The following is a 17,715-nucleotide window of genomic DNA, read 5'->3' as shown; positions in this document are numbered from 1 at the left end:
GCAGGTTAATACTGCCACCTAATGACTGTTTCTACAACATCTTGTGAATGAATATGACCTGACAAATGTTAAAGGTATATACAGATCTTAAATTATTATTTATTGATTTATTAGTAGTATTATTATTAGATATTTGTTCATTGCTCATTTTGTTATTTTAAATGGGTTTTAGTACAACAACCCTAGACATTTTATCTTTATATGCCATACTTTGTAATTTGGTAAGGTTCGTGCAGATACCTATGATCAGAAGACATTGATTGTTTCAAGTATTTTTCTGTTTAAAACACTCCTAATAAAAGAATATTTACACATATTTAATATTTTCATTTAATATTGCATATGGATGTAATCAGACAATTCAAACAAACAATAAGCAAGCATTTTATTTAACATTTAAATATTCTAAATCAAAGTCTAAATGTTATTTGTTGACCAAATGAAAGCATATCTGTTAAGCTTCATATAATTTGCAGCTTCTGATGTCAAACAAATATTGTAAACCAGACACCTGCATAAACTAAGAAATAAACTTTTGAATACATACTCTTGTTTGTTTGTTGGTGCATGAAATATTATATATATCCTTTTATCAGATGAAAAGCATGAATCCATAAATTTTACCAGTGCAGAACAAACAACATTACACATTATCACAGATAGGAGAAATGTTAGGTTATGCAAAACTGTTGCATATTATACAGTATATTGGCCATTAAAGATCCAACAGCGTGATGTGAAGCCATGAATCCAACCCAAAATTTGATAAATATGCATTCAGTTTGTTTCCAAACAGTTTTGTTCCTCACTTCAACAGAAATGTGCTTTTGTCCAACAATTATGCAAACGTTACCTATAAGCCAATTAAAATATGCACAAGTCAAGACAAAACATTGAGTCCCAATATCAATCTATCAAGGCACAAAAAGTCTTTTTTTGAAGAAATGTAAAGCAAAGTAAGTGGCGCCCCCTAGCAATCCAATCAATAGAGTAGCACCAACAAATGTTGGAGCTTTTTTCTTTGCCACCCTGAACGCAGTGGGCAGCACGGCGGATATGAGGATGTTATTGACTTGTCCGAGCACTCTGCGGAACGTGGACCGGTTCAGGACACGCTCGTAATACGTCTCAAGGTTGACCCGGATCCCATTGCCCCAGTACCGACGGGACAGGCCCAGGAACTTGAGTCGGTGAAGAGTGACAGCGAGAGAGACGTCAGCAATACTGAAGAACTCCCCACAGAGCCACGCCTGTTGATTTCCCTCTTCTAGACAGACAAAGATCGAGAGAGTTAAATGGTTACTAATGTCATTTTAAAATTATATGCTGTTATTTCTCCATAAAAATAGCACTTTATTGTAAATAACTGTCAAAACTTTTTTGTAGTTTATAAACTGTTCTCTTACCTGGTGTCTCCTCAATCCTCCTCTGAAGCTCTGTCTCGACTTGATCCAGAACATTCTCTAGCTCATCCAAGAGTTTCTTCAGATATTTCATATTATCATGGTCAAACAATTTACTCTAGAGAAATGCAAAATGACTGTTTCATTCATATGATTCTTTTCATGAAATTCAGCAATCAGTTTTTTTGGCTGAAACGAAAATGAAACGCACATGCTCAAAGAAAAAAATCATTGATACCATCTGAGGTCTTTGGCGACATTCAGTGTCCTCTGCTGCACAGATGCCCAGAGCGGATAATCATCTGAATAATTTAAACAACATTATGGCATTCAGGTTTACTTACCTTCAGGCGTCTCTGTTTTGCGATGTAAGCGTCTTTTAGGTCAGGATTCTCCTCTGCTAGTTTCTTTAGCTCTGATTCTGTGTTTCCGATCTGCGCTATAAGAGACAGAACTTATATTACACCCCCAATTGAGAAAACCATTACAAATTGCAACGGTGAAAATAACACAATATTCTATTTTGGGCTTAGACAAAATAACGTATTTGTGCAGGTATTATACACAGTTCCTATTCCTTACTGCGTATGTGGGTGGTGGCATAAGCCGGCATGTGGGAGTCCACTGTGATCTCTGGATGGAGGATGCACCCATGGGTGTAGGCATCCATCTGCAGGGAGTCCAGCAACTCCCTGTAATGCTGAACTCTATGGTAATATATGCTCCCCTCTTCCGGGATCAATTTTGGAGTGTTCTCTATAAGAGAAAAGCAAAGACCACATAAAAAGGTGTCAAAAAATTCTCACAAACAAATGACCGTGGATGAACATGAATGAAAAAAATGCAATGGGAAATCACATAAATGTATCTATGTGAAAGAGAAGCTAGCCTTCAGAATAAACATTTTTACTCACCCTCCATTGTATCTCACGTTATCCACATTTCTGCACATGCATGCTGAACTTAACACAGCACATTGCAAACATAAATGCAGCCAAATGAAAGAAAGCAAGTAATACAGTACAGTAAAAACAGGTCGGACAAAAAAATATAAAAAATAAACAATACGTCTTTTTGAGTTTTTAATGCATTCATTAATTACATTTAGGTAAAGCAATCCATTTGTTAATTCCCACATTTTTGAAACCATGACCTTTATGGATCAAATGCATTCTGCTCTATCCATTCATGCAACCTGTTGTGGACATATAGTCTAGGCTATGTGTTTACCATCACAGAAGTTCTGCTCCAAGTAGTCCATGATTTGTGTGGGATCACAGATGACACTGTCATTGTGAACGAGTACAGGAACTTCTCCAGAGGGGTTCAGACGCATGAACCACGGCTCATTATGTTCACTCAGAGGCAGACTCACGTCATATTCCCCACACTTAAGGCCTTTCTCAGCTATTGCCAGTCTCACCTATTAAAGAAACACAATGTTGGATTGTTTGGGTGATTCTTAGTGATAGTCCAGGCTTGCATTGATCTATTGCAATACAACAGTATGCCATATCTTCTAGTGTTTTTCTTCACAAAAAAAATCATAATATGTAATAGCCTATAATAACAATATCATGCAGCATTAATAGTGTAGCATTAGGAATAATTAACACAGGTGAAGGAATACAAAGATAAAATAATGCGGATGCGGATAATACTGTCACAACCACAACACCCACCATGTTATCCTTGAGCTCTCCACACAGTGATGTGATGTTATATTATGAGATTCCTTACCTTCTGTGAGCTAAAAGATTGTGTCCAGTGGTATAATATCAATTTGTTATCTTTGTTTTGTGTGCTTTCTATAACCTTGCCGCTGTCTTTTGACACTGCGTCCTTTTTTATAAGGGCTTCCTGTAATACTCCGATGTTTTCCACCGCCATTTTCTCCATCAGTGGTCGCGTTTCAAAACCTGGGTGCCTGCGACAGCATGTTTCGACATCAAGGCGTTAGCAGATCTTTTGGGGCATCATGGGACGTTCAGAGTCAGCAGCGTTACGTAGTTTCACAAGCGCATAGCCGGTTATTCTATTGCACCTATATACTCAATACTGCTGGTGACCGAATGCTGTCTAGATAGAAAGCTCACTGGGTTTTAAGACACAGCCATGTGTTCAACAGTCCAGCCTCCAGGTGTGGTACCCAACGTCTTAAAGAACACGCAACCACATTCACAGTTCGCAGTCACTCTGAAAGGCTTTATTTTGTAAATATAAATAAGATAAATTTGCAGCTTACAATAAATGGTAATACAATCTCATTATTATGTAGGCCTATCTATTTTTTATTTTTTGATGTATTTGAAAAATAATTACACACACATATTATCAATACTAATTATAATACTACTAATAATTGGATACTAATTTAAAAATGTCGAATAATACAGCATTCCTCATAAACACTGTTAAGTGCTTAGCGTAAGTGCACTTTTTGAATTAACCAACAGGTGTCTCTGTAGAGTTGATTTCTCTGTATATTAACTTGGGCGTGACTCCTTTAATTGTTTACAAAGAATTATATTACATGTGGAGATTTTCCTGTTTATATTTAGCTTTAATCGTTGCTTTTAAAAATATTATAGACTAATAATATAAATGGATAGTTATAAACCATTTCACATCATAAAGAGTGTACTTTTTTATAATCTTTCGCGTATGACCCGTATTAGCCTGTATAATGGACGTAAATTGAAGTTGTGATTTTGCAGACCAGTACATTTCCTATTTCATTAAATTGCAATTAATCTCGTATACCTTGTAAAAGGGGAAAATACTATGTAACGTTACGTAACTGTAGATTTATGGTAGCCAGTACATACATATTCATCAAGTATCAACCTTTGGTAAAAAGAGGTATTTGTAGAGAGAAATGTCAAATACACTTCTACACATGAAGCCTTTATTACAGATAAAAATGCAGCCTTTTCGACAACCTTCCAAAGAAATTCACCTGTCCGTGACACAGCGCGCTTTCTGAATCAAGTTGCACTGCCATTTAAACTGCACTAGAAGCATTTCAAAGGGTCGGAGTCTGCGCCTTGTCATTTAGTTCAGCGGGGTGGCGGTGGGCGGAGTCATTTAATGACGCAAGAGTATTGGCAGCGTCTCTCAAAGCTGCGCCGCTGTGTCAGCTCTGCGCAGCGCCTGCGAGCGGAGGGAGTCGGTGCAACGCAGCGGCTGTTTCGGCGTGAGCGGCTTCGGGAATGATGCTCTAAGCCTGCCTCCTCATTCATACTCTCACAGCCCAACCAAAAACACCCACCAACATCCCCGTTGCGAGTATTTCACCGTGTTTTCATCGTTGCTGCTGAACTCCGGGTTTAATGAACGAGAAAGAAAAGAAGCGCACGGCAACCTTACGACTGTTTTTATTTACATCCCATTCTGAATGACGGGCGGACGGTTCGACTTCGACGATGGTGGCTCTTATTGCGGCGGGTGGGAGGACGGGAAAGCCCACGGACACGGCATCTGCACGGGACCCAAGGGTCAGGGCGAGTACTCGGGGTCCTGGTCCCACGGCTTTGAGATAGTCGGGGTTTACACCTGGCCCAGCGGGAATACGTACCAGGGCTACTGGTCGCAGGGCAAACGGCACGGGCTGGGTGTTGAGACCAAGGGGAAATGGGTGTATCGTGGGGAGTGGAGTCACGGGTTCAAGGGTCGATATGGGGTTCGGCAAAGCACCAATACACCTGCCAGATACGATGGGACCTGGAGTAATGGACTGCAGGATGGGTATGGGGTCGAAACCTATGGGGATGGTGGTAAGTGTTGTTTACGAATGTGATATTTATGTTTGAACTGTCAGGTCACAGGCCATTGCCAGTGGGTCTAAATAAAATTCATGTTTTAAAAATACACTGAAATTATAATGGTGATAAGAGGTGTCTAATAAGATTGTCTAATAAACTCGTCTACTCTGTGTGTAAAGGCACTGCAATGTGATCCAACATTTACCTACATTTTGCATCTTGGAGCCACAATAGATTTCCCACAGGTCCACATTGATTTAGTGATCTGTGTCAAATGTCTTTGTGGTTGAATAGTCTGATCTTGCTGACATTGTTGAGCAATGTAATCCTAAAGCAAATCTTTGATGCATCACTTAACAAGTTATAGTGGCACTGCACATTCTTAAACATTTAGTTGTCAGATCTCGGTTATGGATTTGAGTCAATCCCTGTGAGGTGCTATGCTAACATCTATCTGCAGAGAGTTTAAAAACAATTGAACGCCCATTAGAATTGATTAGAACAAAAATCATATCAGCCTTTCACTTCAAATCCGAAGTTAACCATGATGTATTGTATTTCTAAAGGAATTATATACACATTTATACTGACAGCTGACAGTATGTATCATTTATAAGCACATGGTCATTTATCATTTTGATTAATTTTATTTTTAGCAAATGCTAGTATGTTTATTATTTCATAATTTATTGGGGTGTGTACATGTAAGGTAAGATTACAGTGATACATTAAAACTTAATGTAGCATTATGTGTATATTCTTATTACTAAGTATTGGCAAGTTCATACTAAACTAGTTGTACTGCATTGACTCAACTCAACTTTTATTTATATAGCGTTTTTTACAATTTTCATTGTTACAAAGCAGCTGTACATGAAAACATGTTAACTATAAGCAATACATTAAATATACACGCACTGACACGCACACCAAACACACACACACACACAGAGAGAGAGAGAGAGAGAGAGAGAGAGAGAGAGAGAGAGAGAGAGAGAGAGAGAGAGAGAGAGAANNNNAGAGAGAGAGAGAGAGAGAGAGAGAGAGAGAGAGAGAAGATAAAAGAAGAGAAACACAGGTAATAAATTATGCAGACTATCAATTCCTATATGGGGTTATAATAATTCACGCAAAATGTTACATTTAAAAATAATATATTCTATCACAATTCTAACGCTGATGTCAGCAGCCCCCTGGCGAGCAAAACGAGTGCAGCCAGTGTGCAAACAGTGGCAAGGAACCCAAAACTCCAGTGGAGAAAAAAAACCTCGGGAGAACCCAGGCCCAGCCAGGGGAACCAGTTCTCCTCTGGCACTACTGCTGCATCTCTACAAGCTCGACGGTGCTTGCACAACTTGGCTAAATAAACCACAAAAAAATAAAATAAAAGAGGTAGATGATAGATTTAATACTCGAATAGCTAATTGCAGTTGCAATTTTGTTGTGTAGTGGGGATATGTTAGGTCGCCGCCTCCCTCTTTCAGCTCCACCATCTACTCCAACATTGGCATACTTTGGTGGCTATTCAGATTATAATTATAAATTAAAAAAGTTGAAAAATAAAGTATATTAAGCCTATTAGTATCCTATATCTGACTTTCATTTTTATTATCATTTATCATTATTATTTTAGGAACAAAATATTTACATTTACATTTAGTCATTTAGCAGACACTTTTATCCAAAGCGACTTAAAAGTTGGGTAAAAAATGGAAGCAATTGGGTCAACATTAGGAAAACAAAAAGCATAAGTGCAATAAAACATGTCTCACAAAGCCTACTACAGTGTACAGAGCTAAGTTTATTTTTAATTTTATATAGATAGAGTAGAAAAGATATAGAAGTCAGAAATGATCGGTCAGGTGCTGACGGAAGAGATGTGTTTTCAGCCGATTCTTAAAGATGGCCACAGAATCTGCTGATCTTGTAGCAGCAGGCAGATCATTCCACAAATGTGGAACCGACCCAGAGAAGGTCCGTGAGAGCGATTTTTTTACCTTTTTGGGATGGCACCACAAGACGTCGTTCGTTTGCAGAGCGTAGGGATCTAGACATAATTCTGCATTAGTGAATGAAGATAAGGGGGTGCCAAACCAGTGGTGGTCTTGTAAAATATACTATGCTTTAAACTAGACTTGTGCAAGTATTCAGTAATACCATTAAAATGATAATAAATATGCACTATATTGTTACTGTGGGCAATTTAAAATACGGTGACTAATTATATTGATATATAATTCTGTATTATTATAGAATTATGATATTAGCATAATTGTTTACATTTCTGTAAAATCACAGTAGCTTACATAGTAGAAAGTAGAATACTTTCAACTTCAACAATCATTATTTAATTACATATAAATCATAAATTAGTTGTAAAACAATTTAAATGTTTATATAGTTTCTTAAATGCTAAAGAAATTTTTTAAATTTTACATTATTTTTTAATATCAATTGCTGTTGAAAAGACAACAAAGAATACGTAATACAAAACCATGATAATAGTGTATACCGTGATAAAAGACTCCAATACCATGATAAAGAATTATCGTAACATGAACATTTTATTTGGGCACATGCCTACCTTAGACCAACTAAAAGAAGTGTACGAAACATCATCAACACACATCAACTGTATGTTGTTCATTCATTTAATGTATTGAAGTTCAATGTTTTTTTTCTGTTTCAGGCACCTATCAAGGCCAGTGGATGGGGGGCATGAGGCACGGCTATGGTGTGCGCCAAAGCGTGCCTTACGGTATTGCAACAATTATCCGCTCTCCTCTTCGCACCTCCCTGGCCTCCTTAAGAAGTGTGCATAGCAACGGCACCGTTCTGCAGGATGCTGTACCAGACACTCCGGTTGGCAGCCGTGGTGGTTTCGTGCTGAACTTTCACAGTGATACCGAAGTCGTCACGGGCAAGAAGAAGGGTCTGTTCCGCCGCGGGTCCCTGTTCGGTAGCCTCCGTCAGCTCCGTAAATCTGACTCCAAGACCTCCATCTCTAGCAAACGGAGTTCTGCGCGTAGCGATGCCACCATAAGCCGCATCAGCTCCAGCGACGCCAACTCCACCATCAGCTATGGAGATGGAGAGATGCCCGATGAGTACACTCCCATGGAGGACCACGTGGATGCCACCACCACTGAGTCTTACATGGGCGAGTGGAAGAATGACAAACGCAATGGTTTTGGGGTCAGTGAGCGATCCAACGGGTTGAAGTATGAAGGAGAATGGTTGAACAACAAGAGGCATGGATACGGATGCACAATATTCCCAGATGGAACCAAAGAGGAGGGGAAGTACAAAAATAATGTATTGGTGCGCGGGATAAGGAAACAACTTATTCCTCTTAAAAACCACAAAACGAAAGAAAAAGTGGACAGAGCTGTGGAGGGCGCACGAAGGGCGGCAGCTATCGCCAGGACTAAAGTGGAAATAGCAGTTTCAAGGTAGGGCATCTTCTTCTTGATAAACTTTGGTTTAAAATATTGTTTAGTGTCACTTACAGTTAAAATGTGTGGGGTTTTTTTGTCTAATGTGGACTGAACCAACATCATGTCAACCAACGGGAAAATCCATTTATTTTGTAATTTACAAATGTACCAGGTTTCTTCAAGACATTCACAACATTCCCAAGATTGTCACTTTACTAATATATTAAGTTGTAATGTCTGCATGGTTCAGGCGTATGGCTGCATCATGCGAAACAATTCAGAAATACAGTAATTCATTAACCATATGTCGTAGCCCATACACACCAAGATCTGTGTTTTAGGTGCCATTCGATTAATCTTGTAGTCTATTGCAGAGTTCATAAGTTGCGCAACCTTTTAGGAGGATTGGTTTCTATTATTTGTCCATAGCTCAGATGCACAGAGAGAAGTCATGGGATCATGTATCTCATAGAGACTATTATGATGTTTGTTCTTTTGCCAAAAGCTACACTAGACAGACGTATTAATGGCTGTACTGGGTAAACCATTTATTCAAGGCACACAAATTCTTTGCATCCTGAACAGGTCTTGGGGAACACACACGGTCATGTTCCTTCCTTGACTGACTAGAACATTTCTATTTAGGCGTCATCTTTCAGTCCTCAATAAACCACACTGATGTTTCGAAAAGTAAGGTGGTGTGGAACTTGCACTTATATGCACTGCAATAACGGAAAACCCATTTTACATGCACACAACCAATGCATTTAAGGTTACCTGTAGTCATCATGTTCCATTAGTGAGTCAATGGAAAGGATTGTTCTTGTCTTCTCCCACTGTAATGGTGAAACCCTACAGAAAAAAAAGATTTCAGATTTTTGCAGAATAGGTTTTGCAGAATAGGCTGTTATGTGATTACCATAGAATATTGCCAAAATATGCAACAAACGAAAGGGCACGTGATGGGACGAATTTTAGGATTGGCAAGCATTGAAATCCTGCTGAAATCTGTCTATCTTTTTGTGAAGTTTTGCAGGTGTAAATTCTATTGTACTGGATCATATCCAGGTTAATTTTGTCATGAAATGATGTGAAATGTATTTAGCAGATGTGTTTTATCTAAAATGACTTATGGGACACAAGATCTCTTGTGGATAAAGCAGGATTGTGATCACAGCAATTCCAGTTGCAATTGTTACCTGGGTCACCTTTACTCTTGGCTGAATATGTATTACCATTGTGTAAGCAGTGGCTTTAATACCTAACCAGGCCAGATTTTAATCGACGGTTTCAGCGGCAACAACATAAACATACGTTACCTGGCCCAAACCTAACTTCCGGAAGACCTCCGCAAAGAATCTGTAACTGTTGAGTAGTTCTCATATATTTTACAGAAAATATTAAAATATATTATTATTAATGTAAATTAAATGTTAAATTATTTGTTATTATAACCAAACACAGACCGGAAGTTAACTTCGGGCCAGGCATGTGCGTCTGATGAAACTATCTATAGATGAAAGCAATACACTTTTTTCAGTTATTGATTTAAAGAGATAGAGACCACTGAGTGTCGGTACGTGTGTAAATGTACATTTATTCAATGTAACTCATTGCATTGAAGGTGGTACTACTATACTATTTATAAATATGGAGATGTGTTACTTGTAGGGGTGTAACGATACACTCAGCTCACGATTCAATACATATCTCGATGCTGGGTTCACGATATGATTTTCACGACACGATATTTTGAACAAAATTCAAAAATGAATTTAGTAACTCAGTAACTTATTTTGTTGCACATACAGCTTAATAAAGAATTTTAACATTTTAAGGCTTAACTGAAATTAGAATTAAGATCAGTGTCAATTTTGACAGAACATTTTGATTTAGTTTTAGTCATAGCCCTTTGACTAAAATGCAGTTTAGTTTTAGTCATCCCAATTTATCATAGTTTTAGTCTATTTTTAGTCGATGAAATCTACATTATATTTAGTCTACTAAAATCTATCTGGATTAACTCATTTAATTGGTGTAATTAAATGTTCCATACAAAGATTTAACTGTTTCGACATCATTTACTTTACCTTAGAATTAAATTAAACCAGGTCATTAACTTTATTTTTCAGAAAAGTTTAGTTACTACTGGATATGCATTGCTGTAACACAGAGAATATTAGACCAAGAACGACATGTAGCAGTTCATTCAATCTCTTTGACTCAATCGACTCGTTCGTTCAGTGAAGGACGTGTTCATTCAGTACATTCAACCAATGAAATGCTCTGACAGAGCTCACACTCGAGCGCTATTGGCTCGTGTCTCTTTGAAACCGCGCTGTCTTTGCTTGAGACAGTAATGAATGAGAAATATCTTTCAAAAAGACATGTAACTGTATTACATTTCTTCAATCATGCAAATCACATACTTGTTTTTTAGCATGTCATTCGATCTTTTAATATACAGTACTACTCACTTCATCGCTTCTCTGATCGGAACAGCGCTGGTTTCTTGTCTTACTTTATGTTGCAGATCACATTATGCAGCAGCTCACGTTAGCGGATAAATTAACATTGGCATTTAAAAACGTTTGTGCTGCCTTTGTAATGACTTTCGGGGTGACTCGCCTGCAGTCACGCGTCAAGTTTGCTGTGTTTTAACGGCGATTGTGAAGGAAAATATGACACTTTGTAAACCACTTGGAGACACAGATTGTGTCTTGTGCTTCTCTCTCTACCGCATATGTGAGATAAGCACACGTGATGCGCTGGTGCAGAGTAGGTAGTAATGATGGGAAGTTCGGATCATTGATCCGTTGATCGCAAACGTTGATCACATTACAAACAATACACAACTATATTGCTATAAGAAACAGAAAAGATTAATTCATTGTTTACCTGGGTCTTTAGTCTATGATTAGCTCACCACACCTCTTATCTGACAAGTCTTCGGGTTTGACTCGTTCGTTCATCACGTGACAGCTTTAAGGGGGGGGGGGCTCTGTCACGGTTCTGCCTTCTTGTTCAAGATTTTCTAGTCGTGTGGCAGGATTGGGACAGAGTCCTTATGTTTAGTGTGAGAAGCCATGGGGTGTTTACCTTTTTGACATTCCATGTGCCTTCTTGTGTCTTGTCATTGGCCCCGCCCCTCTCGTTTCCTGTATTGCTTCCCTGCAGTGTCTTATGTTTCTCACCTGCTCCTCGTTATCTTCCTTTGTTTGTTCCCCTATAAATGCCCTCATGTTTCATTGTCCTGTGCTCTTTCATTGTGTTTGTAATGTTCCCGTGTTCCTGTCCCGTGCCTTGTCAATGGACTGTGAGTTTTATGTTTTACCCTGCCGTGTTTTATTGTAAGACGTTTGGTCGTGTTTTTTAGTTTAGTTTTGCTGTTCTTGTTTTTCGTTTTGCCCCATCGAGGGAAGCGTTTCGTTTGAATTCTTGTTTTGTTCTCGTGCCTGTTTTTCCCCCATCGTGGGTGTTTTATTAAAGTCTTTGTGTTAACCCCTTCACTTCTGGCTGCCTGCATTTGGGTTCTTCCTTCCGCTAATCCTGACAGAACGAAAGAGCCACAGCTGAACCCAGTAGGCAGCAATGGACGTCGCAGCTCCCCGGTGGCCATGCACCTCCAACCCGGTGTGGTGGGAGTCAATAGCCTCCCAGTCGCACGCCATCGTCCACTGCGGGACTACGCTCGGGAGGTCGAGGCCAGGAGGGTCTCCGTCCCCGAGGTGCTGGTTTGTGCCTACCTGGTGGCCGGGATGGACAACCCTCCACCTTTTCCGGAGCGGGGGGAGTTTGTTTATCAGCCGTTCCCCCAGTTGGTGGAGCGGCTGCAGCTTCGAGAGGAGTTGGTCCAAGGCTCCTCTCCCAGCTGCCGTCAGGACTCCTCTCTTTCCGGTCTGTTGTCCATCCCGGAGGACTATGTTGTGGGCACCCTCACCTTGGGGAACGCCCCACCATTCTCCTCCTCCCCTGCAGCCTCACCACCCGTCAGCCTTGGGGGCAAGCGGGGGAGACGAGAGTCCTGGGGGTCAACCTCCGAGGAATCCCAGCCAGAGCCAGCCGTACCCGTCACATCCTTTCTTCAGCCGACCACCAGGCGGGTGGCTCGGCTGAAGAAAAAGAGGCAGCGGCGGGCAGCGCGGGCCTCGTCCCAGCCGGTGCAGCAGCCGGCGTCCCAGCCGGTGTCCAGTCCGGTGTCCAGTCCAGTGGTCCGTCCTGCCCAGCCGGCCTTCCAGCCGGCGTCAAGCCCTGTCCAGCCGGCGTCAAGCCCTGTCCAGCCGGCCTTCCAGCCGGCGACTCAGCCGGCCTTTCAGCCGGTGACTCAGCCGGCGACTCAGCCGGTAGTCCGCCCGGTCCCTAGCCGGATCCGGCCGACAGCCAAGTCTCCGGGGACTCCACCCACGCGAGCACCCCCCAGAACTGTAACTCCCCCAAGGACTGTGAATCCCCCACCCAGACCCACCCCTTTTGGACTTCCCCCTATGAACTTTGTGGTTTCCCTCCCCCCTCCCTTGTTTGTTATTTTTATTATCCCACCCCAACCCGTTGTTAGTTCTTGCTTGTCTGCCCTGATTTTGTTTTCCATGTTTTGTCTGTTCTTGTCTATGTCCCAGTCTGTCATGTCTTGTTTGTCAACCCCTTGGTGAACACCTGGGGGTGTTCATTAAGGGGGGGGGGGTTGTCACGGTCCTGCCTTCTTGTTCAAGATTTTCTAGTCGTGTGGCAGGATTGGGACAGAGTCCTTATGTTTAGTGTGAGAAGCCATGGGGTGTTTACCTTTTTGACATTCCATGTGCCTTCTTGTGTCTTGTCATTGGCCCCGCCCCTCTCGTTTCCTGTATTGCTTCCCTGCTGTGTCTTATGTTTCTCACCTGCTCCTCGTTATCTTTCTTTGTTTGTTCCCCTATAAATGCCCTCATGTTTCATTGTCCTGTGCTCTTTCTTTGTGTTTGTAATGTTCCCGTGTTCCTGTCCCGTGCCTTGTCAATGGACTGTGAGTTTTATGTTTTACCCTGCCGTGTTTTATTGTAAGACGTTTGGTCGTGTTTTTTAGTTTAGTTTTGCTGTTCTTGTTTTTCGTTTTGCCCCATCGAAGGAAGTGTTTCGTTTGAATTCTTGTTTTGTTCTCAGGCCTGTTTTTCCCCCATCGTGGGTGTTTTATTAAAGTCTTTGTGTTAACCCCTTCACTTCTGGCTACCTGCATTTGGGTTCTTCCTTCCGCTAATCCTGACAAAACCAATGCAGTCAGAGCCGGAAAGAGAATTGATTAGTTCACCTCCCGAGTCTTCAGGTTTGAGTCGTTCGTTCATCACGTGACAGCCCCGTACGCTTAACCAATGCAATCAGAGCCGGAAAGAGAATTGATTAGTTCACCTCCCGAGTCTTCGGGTTTGAGTCGTTCGTTCTTTTGTCATGTGACGTGACAGCTTTGGACAGAGAAATTAGTTAATTTACTAATTCCAGTACAGGACCCATAGAATGTTGCGCAATGCGCATGCACGACTGAACGAATCACTCCCCGAGACGACTCGTTCTTCCCGAGTCACATTTAAGATTCGTTTGTTCAAGAACGACCCATCACTAGTAGGTAGCGTCTTGACCGCTGAACGAATAGAATTAAACATATCGTAAAATATCCCCATCTCTCTACGATGCGCATCGTAACATTTTTGCATCGCGAAATATCGTAATACGAAGTGTCGTTGCACCCCTATCTATGGTGCCTGAAGGAATGATACAACTCAGAGCAAAGTGTTTGTGTGCATGTACTGGGTGGCCTGTGAAGAGTATTGTATATCTGGCATTTGTCCCTCTGAGTGTGGCTTATCTTCTGTGGTTACACCCCTTCCAAGCAGTGGCTCGGGCGTTAGAGGATTCATACACCAGGGTCATTAAAGGTGCTGTAAAATGAAAGTAAAGCCATTTTTACTATGCATTACAACATGCATTCGGTTTCAGCTGAGCTGAGCTTGTTTGCGCTCTTGGCTGGCTAGCGTTGCTTTAAAGATTCATGCAGTAGTACTCTTATGAGTAAAGCAGATATCGTTTACTTCACTCACTGTACTCCTCATAAAAAATCCCAACAAACCCTTTTTCTTCCTCAGGGGCAGGGCTTTTGCTGTGGACAACAGAATTTACTATTTGAGGTTTTAGCATTAAAGGTTAACTAGCGTGGAGTTCTTTGTGAATAGAATTGTGATTGATTTGATGCCAGAGTGGCTACAGAATATTACAGGTTCACGTCAGGATAAGACACCATGAGAAGGGGTGTTGGCAACTCACTTGGGTGTGCACTTTGGGTTAGCCAATGTAAACAAAATTGTCCTTTGAGCGATTCTTGTGTTTAGTCAAACTTGTGACACATACTAATGAACAGATGCATTTGGGTAGTTGACAAATAAACCCGACATTTGTCCTATGGTGTGACATAAATGTAGAAAAAAACTAACAATAAAGGATGAATCGCTCTTATGCCATTTTCTATTACAAATATAAAATGTATAATATCTAATAATATTATACATATTAATATTAGTACAATTTGTTTTCTAAATGTTTGCTATCACACAATAGGACACATAGGACAGTTTTTGTGTCTACTAACCATTTACACCTATGTTAAAGCATATGACCATGATTATTGAAGTTTGCTTGTTTATTTTTTTGCATTACAGTAATGAAAGTAATGAAAATAAAAAAATGTGTTTGTCTGTTATGTATACATTTCTTTTAAAAAAGTCCTAAAATATTCTTCATTATTCTTTATTCATTTTCCTAAAACAAAAAATTTCTTTATTTTGATTTAGAAAGGAATATGACAGTAAGGCACAGATATTAAAGGGACTGTTCACCCAAATATAAAAATTCAGTTATCAGTAACTTAACCTTTTAAATCAGGAAAAATTACAATGGTGTCCCAGAACTGTTTGCGTTCCTACATTCTTCAAAATATCTTCTTTTGTGTTCAACAGAACAGATATTTATAAAGCAAATTATTCCTACTATGGTCAATGGGGGCCAAGAACTGTTTGGTTACAAGCATTGTTCCAAATATCTTTCTCTGTGTTCATCCAAACATAGAAATGTATACAGATTTGGAACAATTTGAGGGTGAATAAATTATGACAGAATTTTCATTTTTGGGTGAACTGTTCCTTTAATGAACCCCCCCACCCCTTCCCTTTCAATAACGTAGTTACAGTAGTATCCCTGGATAGGTTGGCAACTAAGAATAATAGACTGAGAGCATTTGATTTTCACACCTTATTCACACTCTCTTCCCCCATCATACATACACAGCTCCATTTGATATTCGTCATTCACCAAAAACCCGAGGGGGCAGAGAAGTGTTCAAATGCTCATTGAACATACAACCCTACCATGTGCACCTAGTCTCTCTCTCTCTTCCTCTCGCTCTCTTACACACTCTCTCTCTCTCTCTCTCTCTCTCTCTCTTACACTCTCTCTCTCTCTCTCTCTCTCTCTCTCTCTCTCTCTCTCTCTCATGCACTGTTGTGTCAGCAGCACAGACCTGTAACTGACCAAATAAGGCCAGGATGGAGTCAACTTATCAGCTCTGGACAGAAATACATAAGCCAGCAGCAGTTGATACAGTAGCCCATCACTGCCTGCCTGTCATCTTCCCTGCATGCCAATCGAGTTCACAAATGTTTATCATCAATGGCAACAATGACTTCATCTGCCTTTGTTCTCTACTCACATGTGCACAGATGTAAACACACTCATACAGTGAGACAATTATTATTATAAAAAATGTTTAAAATAAATCAACAAAAATAATTGTATATAAATTCTGAATAATTTCTAAATATTAATAAATATACATTCATATTAAACAAAATTATATCTAGGACTTAAAGTCCTTCATTTTTTATTCTATTCTATTTTTATAACTACGTATTATCTTTTAATAGTTTATAATTTGCAAAACAATATCAGTCATTCTCAACAGATAATGCTACGAAAACAAAAGAAAGTAGAGATGTACAGAAAAGATCAAACTTTTATTGGTTCAAGAGGCCGTTCGTCACTTGAGTTGCCCAATCCGGTTGCTCTGTTTTTCACAGTGGCTGATCTGCTGTGAGGGATTAGTTCATGCTGACAGGTTATGAGTGAGTAGCCTGTCTACATCAAGCTCATCGCGGGCCCACGTGAGAGCCACCGTACCCTCGAGCACACCCCGACCACTAAAATTAAACGTGCTGATGTCGAACTCTTCTATGGTACCCTGACTAGAGCTTAATATGAGCAACACATAAAAAGACTACAGCCATCATGTTTTTAATTGATGTGTCTTGGAATTAGCATGCTTAATTTAAGTCCTGTCATCATTTACTAAATCTCATGTCGTTCTAAAACTGTATGGCTTTTTCTTCTGTTTTATTTCATATACAGTAATGAAAGTGAATGGGGACTTAATGTTATAAAAGTCCATATACTGTAGATGTATAGACTTGTCTTCTGAAGCCATAACTATATGTAAACTATATGTAATAACTATGTGTTACTTGTAACATTGTCCTTTTTTGCTCCATGGAGTGGACTTGGATTAATAAAACATAGCTTTTATATTACATAAGGGAACAGCTTGATATACGGATTAATTTATAAACTGTCTAATGTTCCCCTTTAACCTGGATTGTAATGAAAGGACCGTATGGATTTGTTGGCTCGTGAATTAAGTTGGCGAAGTGGAAAACGTTCCCACTTCACCTGTGTGTATTGACTGAAGTGAATGGAAAGTGAGGAAAGGGTTTGGAAGAGCAGGAAATGGTCCTGCCCTAATTAAAATGGAGCTTGATGTGTTGTGTTGCCAGGCAGTCTGACCTTTTCTCTAATAGGGTGTTAGGAATATTGTATGAGAGACATCAAGTACAACATCCATGAGCGCCTATGTAAAAGCTCACAAGCCATTCGCTCCAATGGGCAAGGTGAAATGTCTGGCTCAGTTATGTGTTTGCATTTGTATTTTTTGTCTTTTTCTGCTTGGTTTGTAAATGGTCTTGCTATTTGTTAACACAGGGACAGATGATGTGATAGAAGCACCTGCCAGAGTGCTGTAGAGTTGCCATGGTGATCGCATCCAGT

General features: G+C 40.1%; 2 protein-coding genes across 2 annotated transcripts in view; one reads left to right on the top strand and one right to left on the bottom strand.

Annotated features, from left to right (window-relative positions):
• Positions 1 to 312: 312 nt before the first annotated feature.
• Positions 313 to 3,536, bottom strand: gdap1 (ganglioside induced differentiation associated protein 1). The gene is made up of 6 exons (XM_057322634.1): positions 3,144 to 3,536; positions 2,634 to 2,826; positions 1,986 to 2,159; positions 1,748 to 1,842; positions 1,407 to 1,521; positions 313 to 1,267 (listed from the first exon to the last, which is right to left on the bottom strand). Exons 1-6 carry the CDS (start codon positions 3,300 to 3,302, stop codon positions 915 to 917), a joined length of 1,089 nt encoding a protein of 362 aa, XP_057178617.1. The 5' UTR covers positions 3,303 to 3,536; the 3' UTR covers positions 313 to 914.
• Positions 3,537 to 4,511: 975 nt separating this feature from the next.
• The window catches only part of jph1a (junctophilin 1a), a 31,476-nt gene continuing 18,272 nt past the window's right edge, over positions 4,512 to 17,715 (top strand). Inside the window, exons 1-2 of the mRNA XM_057323191.1 lie at positions 4,512 to 5,179; positions 7,857 to 8,619. Of these exons, the coding sequence (XP_057179174.1) occupies positions 4,801 to 5,179; positions 7,857 to 8,619 (1,142 nt within the window). The 5' untranslated portion in view covers positions 4,512 to 4,800. The remainder of the gene's footprint in view (positions 5,180 to 7,856; positions 8,620 to 17,715) is intronic.

The sequence above is a fragment of the Triplophysa rosa genome, linkage group LG23, assembly GCF_024868665.1.
Source record: "Triplophysa rosa linkage group LG23, Trosa_1v2, whole genome shotgun sequence".
NCBI classification, from domain to species: Eukaryota; Metazoa; Chordata; class Actinopteri; order Cypriniformes; family Nemacheilidae; genus Triplophysa; species Triplophysa rosa.
This window is presented reverse-complemented; position numbering and strand designations above follow the sequence as displayed.

What these genes read in the sequence shown, in the direction of transcription:
- gdap1 (XM_057322634.1), bottom strand. Translation starts at nt 3,302, where the DNA reads ATGGAGAAAATGGCGGTGGAAAACATCGGAGTATTACAGGAAGCCCTT. An exon ending in AATCTTTTAGCTCACAGAAG is followed by an intron (nt 2,827 to 3,143) that starts GTAAGGAATCTC and finishes TTTCTTTAATAG; the next exon opens with GTGAGACTGGCAATAGCTGA. An exon ending in GAGGATTGAGGAGACACCAG is followed by an intron (nt 1,268 to 1,406) that starts GTAAGAGAACAG and finishes TTGTCTGTCTAG; the next exon opens with AAGAGGGAAATCAACAGGCG.